The 9,528-nt window shown below is 40.2% G+C and overlaps 1 protein-coding gene across 3 annotated transcripts in view; it reads right to left on the bottom strand.

Annotated features, from left to right (window-relative positions):
- Window positions 1-6,070: 6,070 nt before the first annotated feature.
- The window catches only part of LOC141272876 (proton channel OTOP3-like), a 53,519-nt gene continuing 50,061 nt past the window's right edge, over window positions 6,071-9,528 (bottom strand). For all 3 annotated transcript variants that reach the window (XM_073684018.1, XM_073684015.1, XM_073684019.1), the window contains one exon: window positions 6,071-6,517. In XM_073684018.1, coding sequence (XP_073540119.1) covers window positions 6,347-6,517 — 171 coding nt within the window. In that variant the 3' untranslated portion in view covers window positions 6,071-6,346. The remainder of the gene's footprint in view (window positions 6,518-9,528) is intronic.

The following is a 9,528-nucleotide window of genomic DNA, read 5'->3' as shown; positions in this document are numbered from 1 at the left end:
ATTCAAATATACACATTTATTTCCTTTGTGTGTAACAAAACGTGTACTGTAGTTGCAATCATTTTCTTGGAGAAATACTTCATTTTCTGTAACAATTTGAAGGGTGACAACACTTTCAGCCATGGCTGTATATATGCAAGTAAACACATTAACAATAATGACAATGAGATTAATACAACCTGTTATGACACTTATCAAAACTAAATGTGATATCTTGTGAAACATTCTATGTATATACACTGTCCTTATTTTTATCCAACAGTTAAATGACTATTAATGCCTTTATGTCTCAGCTTAGCGGGCGTCACTCTCGCTACTAGGCCCGCCACCGTCGTATTCTCTTTAAGTGTCTCTGATTTGCTACACTGGCCCAGAGGGGGATTCTTCCTGCTAGGCCTGAAGTCCCCAGTCACTATGTACCAATTCTGTCCATCACACTGGCCGCCTTCGTTCCTTGAAGGCGTGGACCCAGCCCACACCCTGTACCGTAAGCCTACACAGGATGTAATGGCCCGATTGACCCGGAACCTCTTGTTAGCACAATAGACGTTCCAAGGGTCAGTGTCCGATCTTCTGTGCTTGGCCTGCGAAGTCTGGACGTTGAGTGTTGAATACCGTAGTCTGGTCGTTGGGTTTAGACTGGCGAAGTCAGGACTTTGGTGCTTGACCAATGATGTCTTGCCTGCTATGGTATCAAGTTACTCTCTGGTAGCTCTGCTTCGGGGGTGACCATGGGCTCGTTGCACTGCTCACGTGTCCTCTTTCTCACTCCCTCATTGCCATCCCAGCCTTTTACATTTAGTAACTGCGCCACAGCTGCCAACAGACCCTGCGTCTCCTTCAAGCTCTTCCCTGCAGGAATACTCTCCCCATCTTTTACTTCCTGTTTGTTTGGTTTGATCAGCAGATGGCGTCATTTGGTTATGAGTGCTGTGGAACATTGACTAATTACATCTTCTGCCTCACAACCCCCTTACAGAATTACCATACCTGTTTCTCATGTGTTAGCTATCTATGTTGAATACCACTGCCAGAAAGTGTAATCCAAGTATTTTTGACATTACCAGGAAGTGTTACCTGAGTCAAAAATTTTTTTTTTTGCTTATTCTGTTATATGTATACAGCTTTAATTATATTTTCTTGTCTTTATGCCACACAGTAGTACACTCTCTGGGACTGAAACGTCACAAATTTTATCTATTGGATTGCCAAAATAAAATCTTATCTGCATATTTTGGAGTGCAAAGTATTCTTATACCAGTGCTGTGTTACGTCATACTGATGCTGATCCAACCGTCACTTTGGAGTAAAGAAAGGGAGCAGTGGATGTAGATTGGTAGCAAGAAGCCTATAATATTCAGGGTAATGGGATGATTTGTACTGCACTGTAGAGGGGGACTGAAAGAAGAATGCTATTCTGGAAGTGGTGGCCTTTTAAAGAGAATCTGTGAACGTTCAAACCAAGCATAAGCACTCGGTGCACCCATGGCGTGCCCAAGAAGTTCAGTGCTCCTTCCAACCTACTTGGTCTTTCACCTATATTCGCCCCCTCTTTCATGGTTCCACTAGCTTTAAAGTGGCTAGGGGAAAGTAGAGTTTGCTCCAAAACAGGGAGGTAGGTGCACTGAACTGCTTGGCCATGCTAAGGGTGCACTGAGAACCTGTGCTTGGTTTGGACAGTCGTTTTGCACTGACAGTCTTTCTTTAAAGAAGTCCACTAGTTAAACATTGATGACCTATCCTTCAGATAGCCCATCAATATCTGATTGGTGGGGGTGCGACATCTGGCCGGGTGCTGCACATTTGCCCTCTATTCAAATCAGTAGGGGGCAGATGTGTGCAGTACCTGTCCGCGGCTACTGTCCGTAGACAGAGCAGCTCCGTAACTGAGCACTTCTAGCTGCCTCCAGCACTGAGAACTGCTGACCGATGGGGGTGCCGAGTGTCGCACCCCACCGATCAGACATTGATGACCTATCCTAAGAATAGGTCATCTGTGTTAAAGCAGTGGACAACCTCTTCAAGATACTGTGGTAAGTGTAGCTTTGGCTTCTTTGATGGGATCGGAACAGACAGGCTAGCTTTCATTCCCTAAGTTCATCAATAATCCTTGGGAGCCATGACCCTGTCACCTTTGCACACCAGCTGTTTTTGGACCACTGTTGGTAGGTACTAACCATTGCATACCAGAAATACTACATAAGACCTGCCATTTTGGAGATCCTCTGACACAGTTGTCTAGCCATCACAGTTTGGTTCTCGCCAAAGTTGCTCAGATTCTTACCCATTTTATCGGCTGTCAACACAGCAACTTCAAGAACTGGCTATTCATTTGCTGGCTAATATATCCCCATTGACAGTTGCAAATGTCATTCGAAGTGTTATTTACTTCACTTTATTGTTATGGCTGATTGATGTACACACAGTTAAAATTGTTTGTTCCCTTCTGTTAAAGTAAGAAAAATCCACAATGGTCACTGAAATAACTTAAAACTGACCAAAGTAATTTTCAATTTAAATTTACTGAATATCAACTAATGAAAATCAGACATTGCTTTTGCATTGTGGTTCAACAGAAAAACACAAGCAAAAAACAAACTAATGAAAATGGCCTGGACAAAATGATGGTACGTCTAGAAAACATTGAAAATAATTTGTCCATAGAGACATGTGAAACTAAGGTGTGTCCTGTAATTAGCTTCAGGCCACGGCCCCACTATCAGTATTCGGTCAGTATTTGGTCAGTATTTTTTCTCAGGAGTGGGAGCCAAAACCAGGAGTGGGTGATAAATGCAGAATTGGTGACTTGTTTCTATTATACCTTTTCTCTGATTGTTCCTCGCCTGGTTTTGGCTCCCACTCCTGAGAAAAGATCCTGACAGAATACTGACCAAATACTGATAGTGGGGCCGTGGCCTCATAGGTGTGTACAAACTTTTAATCACTCAGTCTGCCTATTGCAAGGGTGAAAAGTAGTCACTGTGGTGTTTGGTATCATAGTAGTAATATGGACCAAAGAAAGGTAAGGAGAGAGTTGTCTCAGGAGATTAGAAAGAAGATTATAGACAAGCATGTTAAAGGTAAAGGTTATAAGACCATCTCCAAGCAGCTTGATGTTCCTGTTACTACAGTTGCACATATTATTCAGAAGTTTAAGGCCTATGGGACTGTAGCCAATCTCCCTAGCTGGGAGGAAAATGAATGACAAATTGAAGAGATGAATAATACGAATGGTAGCCAAAGAGCCCAGAATGTCAGGGTACATCAGTGTCATATGGCACCATCCATCACTGTCTTGGCCAAAGTGGACCTCATGGAGGACGAATGAGGAGGAAACCACTGTTGAAAGCAATTATTGGAAAAATGAGACTTGAATTTGGCAAGATGCATAATGACAAGCCACAAAGCTTCTGGAAGAATGTTCTATGGACAGATGAGACAAAATGGGCGGTTTTTGACAAGTGACATCAGCTCTATGTTCACAAACGCAAAAATGAAGCATACAAAGAAAAGAACATTTTACCTACTGTAAACCATGAAAGAGGCTCGGTTATGTTTTGGGGCTGATTTGCTGCATCTGGCACGGTGAGGCCTGGTCTAAATCCTATTGATCATCTGTTCTCACCATTTTCCAAGACCCGTAGAGTCTTCATTTTTCGGGATCCGGGGCTGGGTGATGGTTTATTTTTTGTGCCCTGAGCTAACATTTTTATTGATACCATTTTGAGTTATATACAATGTTTTGATCGCTGATTATTGCGTTTTATTGCAATGTTGTGGCGACCAAAAACCCCCGTAATTCTGGCGTTTCTTTTTTTCCTCTCGTTACGCTGTTTATTGATCTGATTAATTTATTTTGATAGATTGGACGTTTCTGAACTCAGTGATAACAAATATGTGTTTTATTTCTTTTTTTTGTTTTATTTTCAATGAGGCAAATGTTTTTGTTTTTTTTTCATATTTTTAAAAACTTTTTTTTTTTAACATTATTTAATAGGCCCCTTAGGAGACTTGAAGCTGCAATTGTCCAATCACCTGTGCTATAGATGTATTGCAGAAATGATCTCCTATAAATGCTGGCCACGAGCCGCCATTCACAGGAGTATCATAATGACAGGCATGGGGGTCTTTTGCAGACCCCCGACTGCAATGACAACCCTCCCGATCAAGTGACAGGGATGCCGATGGGCGGGATTAATGACACGCTTCTGGCTGGTGGGTGTTAAATTCACCTTGCCAGGGACTTCTGCAGTGACTTAGGATTCATACAGGGAAAATTGACCTCCTGTTTCGACATACAGCTTAGAAGGATTCAGTTAGTCAGTTTTTAATTATGTGATGTCATAGACCTAATTGAAAAGAGAAGAATTAACTAGGTAGAAGGGCAAAATGAGCAGTTGTAAGCACACAGTGCTATATAATATGGTGATTGCAATATATGAGGATACAAATTTTGATGGGAATGTTTCTTCAATATGGGGAAAAAACACCGGTGACAAATGGAACTTTGGCACTGGGGCTGCCTAAGTTTAACTCCATTTTGTTTGTTTCCATTTTATAGCATTTACTGCTGCCAGTTTAATTTCCTAAACTCCTGGACCATATATTTGTAAAATCACATTTTTGTTAAATTACAGTAAATTATAAAAATAGCACACAATCTGCATTCAGATGTTCTAATTATGTCCCTAGTGTAAAAACTTTGAACAAGACAATGGTCACATCTGCTAATTGTTTACCAAAATAACTCAAGAAAAATGTGAATAGATGTCTAATTTAAAAGGGATGGAAGTTTCTGCCAGACCATGCAGCGTGAGAGAACCTTAAAGCTCCCTCTGCCCCATACCAGGAAACCAGTAGTTTAAGATCACTTAATAGTTGGGGTCCCATTTCAGATTGTCCAGGAGCTCCAAGTGATGCCACTAATGATAGACGTGCATACGTATTATAATAAAGGTACTCTGTGTTTTTCCTCATTCTTCATAGAACTCAGAGAAGAAGTCAGATTGTGTATTTCATATCCAGACACAATAGTACAGCCATCCATGTGTATTGATCAATGAGTGATCTAAATCATATAACTGACCCCCTTAGGATTAATGGAGGGCTGCATGGTCTGGACTTTATAATCACATGCTGTTTTTTGGAGTTATACCACAACGAACCTGCTGGATAGTGTATTACAATTATAAAAATCTACCACTAAACAGCTGACCTGTTGATGGAGCCTTGTAAGCTTTAAATCTACTAGCAGGCTTAATGGACTAGCGTCTACTCACTTCAATACCAAAAAAAAAAACACAGAAAAGGGCAAAATACACAAATACCTGAAAGTATATGAATAAATTGCACAGTGCATAAAAATAATAATAAATAATAAAGGGTATTTAGTTAACATAAATTTTGATCAAAATAATGTAAAAGCCATCCCGCCACGTCACGGCAACCCTTATGGGACAGTCCTAACTCTAATATTTAATATTAAAAACCTTACCATTTGTCAAGTGACATCCATATGGATAAGGGCAGAGAGACTGAAACCCTAGTAGAAGCATAAGCCTGAGGCAGAATGAACCTTTCAGCTCAAACGAAGGGCGGCCACACCCTTATATGCACTAAAGCACATTGAACTACAAAGAAAAAACCTGGGAGTCTGGACTGAAATGTAAATTGATGTGCATGCAAAGTGTAAATGCATGTTCACATAAGGCCATTGGACAGAAAAAAAACACAGAAAAGGGCAAAATACACAAATACCTGAAAGTATATGAATAAAAGGCCGCCCTTTGTTTGAGCTGAAAGGTTCATTCTGCCTCAGGCCTATGCTTTTACTAGGGTTTCAGTCTCTCTGCCCTTATCCATATGGATGTCGCTTGACAAATGGTAAGGTTTTTAATATTAAATATTAGAGTTAGGACTGTCCCATAAGGGTTGCTGTGACGTGGCGGGATGGCTTTTACATTATTTTGATCAAAATTTATGTTAACTAAATACCCTTTATTATTTATTATTATTTTTATGCACCGTGCAATTTATTCATATACTTTCAGGTATTTGTGTATTTTGCCCTTTTCTGTGTTTTTTTTCTGTCCAATGGCCTTATGTGAACATGCATTTACACTTTGCAAGCACATCAATTTACATTTCAGTTCAGACTCCCAGGTTTTTTCACTTCAATACCAGTAGAACTCCATGATTTTGTTTTAAGACTTAAGGCAGAAAACCGGATGTCCAATATCAATAAAAGATTCCCCATATTAGTGTCTTCAGTTTGTGAATTCTCAGTGCTGCAAATGTGGATTTTAATACTGTCTATTATTCTGCTGACATACCCTAATGCAGGAACCTAAGCAGTGACGTAAACTTCCAGTAACCCGCCAACACTGTGCATCCTGTAAAAGACTGATAGAGGGAGCCCAAAGTTGAGAATTGAAAACCAAACTGAAAAGCCGTAGTATTCACGCTCCAGACCGTTTGCATACTGAGGATGCTCTCCAAAAGCTGACATGAACCAGAGCTGCAAAACAGAGGACAACATAAGAGGATGTAATGTAAGAAGGGAAATCATCATAATGTAATAAATACTATATGTTAGTTATATGGTCTACATTTTCCATGAAATGTCATTCTTCTCATATTGCGCCATCATTGGTTTAGATAAATAGACAAAAACAATTTTAAAAACCTTTGAATTGCATCTACTGTATTTGGTTCTAAAGACAAGTTTAGGGCTATATAGGAACTAAGACAGCTGATGCATGCTCCTCGATCCATGGGCAGTATGTATGGGACATCCTATAACTAAAGGCATCCTAGTATGCCAGAAACGCGTCGGGTGTTGAGGTTTTTAACTTTTAATGGACTTTTAACTTGATTCAATAAACTTATATATTTTTTATCCTGTCAGTTGTGCTGGAAACTACCTAGATTTTTTTCTCTCTGTCAGCTGCAATCAGCAGCAGGTACGGCACCCACTGATTTCTAATCACAGCAACGGATTCATCCATGTTACCAGCGTGAACACCTACCCCTCTCCCCAATTCCTTCTATGTATGAGACATTGGCTGAATAATTCAGCCATATATGCTTGACTTTGAAATGCTGCGGCGTTTCAGAGAAAAATATAGTTTAATAGCCGGCTGGGCTGCACAGGAGGCTAATTAGAAAGATCCATTCCCGGCAACTTCTCCCCATCTCCTGCCAGTGACTGAAAGGTCTCTATACACTCACACAAGGAGAGACCTGTCACTCAACAGCAGTGGGCAGGGAGAAGCCGCTGACGACGACTGATCTTTACTAGTATTCCATGCAACTAGGTCCCCAGTGACTTTTAAAGAATGCGTTTCTCTAAAAAGCAGCAAAGTTTTAGCGTCAAACATACTTGGCTGAGTTCATAATAATTAAAAAGATTGTCAATGGTGGAGCTTTGGTTGTGTTAGACACTACACTGTACTCAAAACAAGCCTATGAGAACCCAGATAATTCAGATAACTATAACTATAGTAAACAGATAACTATAAAAAGCTCAAATTCAAACCTATTTGTAAAATTAAACAGAAAAATTTGATAAAGGAAGGCATTTTTGAGCAGCACTGGTACTGATAAACATGCTAGTGTCCCTTATGTCCCTTAAAGCAGCACAACCTATGGGGAATTTCTCTTCTCTACTATATGAGCTGATAGAAAAGGTGGAAATATTAATCGACACCTGAAGCTTATATTTGGTATCTCAAACTGCGTCCCTTTTGTATTTTATTTTCAGGTGGATCAACCCACTGACTGACATATTTTCTTTTCTTCTTTGAAGGTCTTTATTGACTTCTAGATTTAATGAAATTCAAAGGATTATCTACCTGCCATAATCTTCACTATTGTAGATCAGTATTGAAGCCCAAACTTTAATAAAGTAGACGACTTTCGACTATAATGAACAATCATTGACTAGTTCTGTGAAACAAACTATCATTCGTTTCACCCGATGACCGACCAACAAACATTCATAATAGTTCAAAACACTGGTCGGTTGTTTTGATTTTTTTTGGTCAAAGATGAGCACTGGCTGTGTCATTGGCCCAGAACAAATCCAATATTGGTGCGTGATGGGTTTGAGGCCATCAAAGAACATTAGTTTTTTGGCTTATTTTGATCTAATGTGTTTATGTGCCTCAAGGTAACGCAGCAGTTTTCACAGGTCCTCCAAACCACAGCTGTGTATTTATTCTTATCTTTATTCTCTTCCTAACAAGACTATTTTATTGTCTTATCGATTACTACATATGCCAAAAAACAATTCTATAACTGCGGTGGCAATATGCTAATTGGTGGGTGACTAGCTGTGGGAGTGTTGTTTTCCCTAGTCTAATTATCCCACTTCACTAATCTTGTTTCATGCTGTGGGCGTGAGTAACATGATTTGCAAGACCAGGGACACTGGCAGCCCTTCGGAAATCTCTGCCTCTGATGTAGGCCACGAGATTTGCAAAACCTGGCTGGCTGTATCCTGCATCACCCTGGAAATGCATGGGGCGCCAATAAAGCTGAGGTGTGTACACCGGTCTTACTGGGTATTCTTAGGGTTCTTAGTATGAGATATGTAATGACAGACAGTGCGATCTCCTCACTGATCTTCCTGCTGAGTTGTGTGTGATTACAAAGTGGCAGGAGTAGAGCAGACATAAGTGTTGATTACGGAAATCTTTCAGCTTCCATCTCATAGCATTCATTGTTGGGGTAGGGGATACAGCATAGCTTTGTCGCATTAAAAACATTTCTATCAGTTCTCCTCTCAGAATGCCGCCGACTCAGCTGTACTGCTCCTCCCCCAACACTGGCTGCTGTGTAGGTTTCCTCTAGGTTCTCCGGTTTCCTCCCATACACCAAAGACATACTGATAGGGAATCTAGATTGTGAGCCCAATGGGGACAGCGCCCATAATGTCTGTAAATCGCTGTGCAATTAATGGAGCTACATAAATGGCTAAAAGTAAATAAAGAAATATTATGGCATACTGATTTGACTGACAGCTAATTGCTTTAAATATACATATATATTTTTTGTACTAGTTTTTGGCTCTGCAGGAAACCGTAACCATTGTGTTGCCTTCTGACTCAAGAAAAATGCATTTTCGGTGAGTAACCATTTCTGTTCTATTAGGACATATGAATATAAAGGGGATACACTGGGCAAAACACTGTATAGGTCAGAGAGGAGAGCAGCAAAAAGACTAGTTTCCCCATGAAGTAAACAAAAGGGGAGAACCCCATAGATGAATTCCTCTCTATCAGGCCATAAAACGTAACTTTTAATATTAAATGATTAAAACATATACGGGGTAAAAGTGAAAATATGTCCCTGATCTGCCTAGTAAGGTAAGTATAGGCAACTGCTTGAGGTAACTGGTGATGGCACCCTGCGGTGTTATCCCTATTTGGCAGAATTGGACATATATTTAGAGCGATGTTTCATCGAAGGTGCGGCATCATCAGGGAATGGGACAATAGTTGATGCTGTTGGTACGTGACAGAGTTG

Source organism: Phyllobates terribilis, unplaced genomic scaffold (genome assembly GCF_046119375.1).
Source record: "Phyllobates terribilis strain yellow unplaced genomic scaffold, ASM4611937v1 Scaffold_5__5_contigs__length_657084704, whole genome shotgun sequence".
Classification (NCBI taxonomy): Eukaryota; Metazoa; Chordata; class Amphibia; order Anura; family Dendrobatidae; genus Phyllobates; species Phyllobates terribilis.
This window is presented reverse-complemented; position numbering and strand designations above follow the sequence as displayed.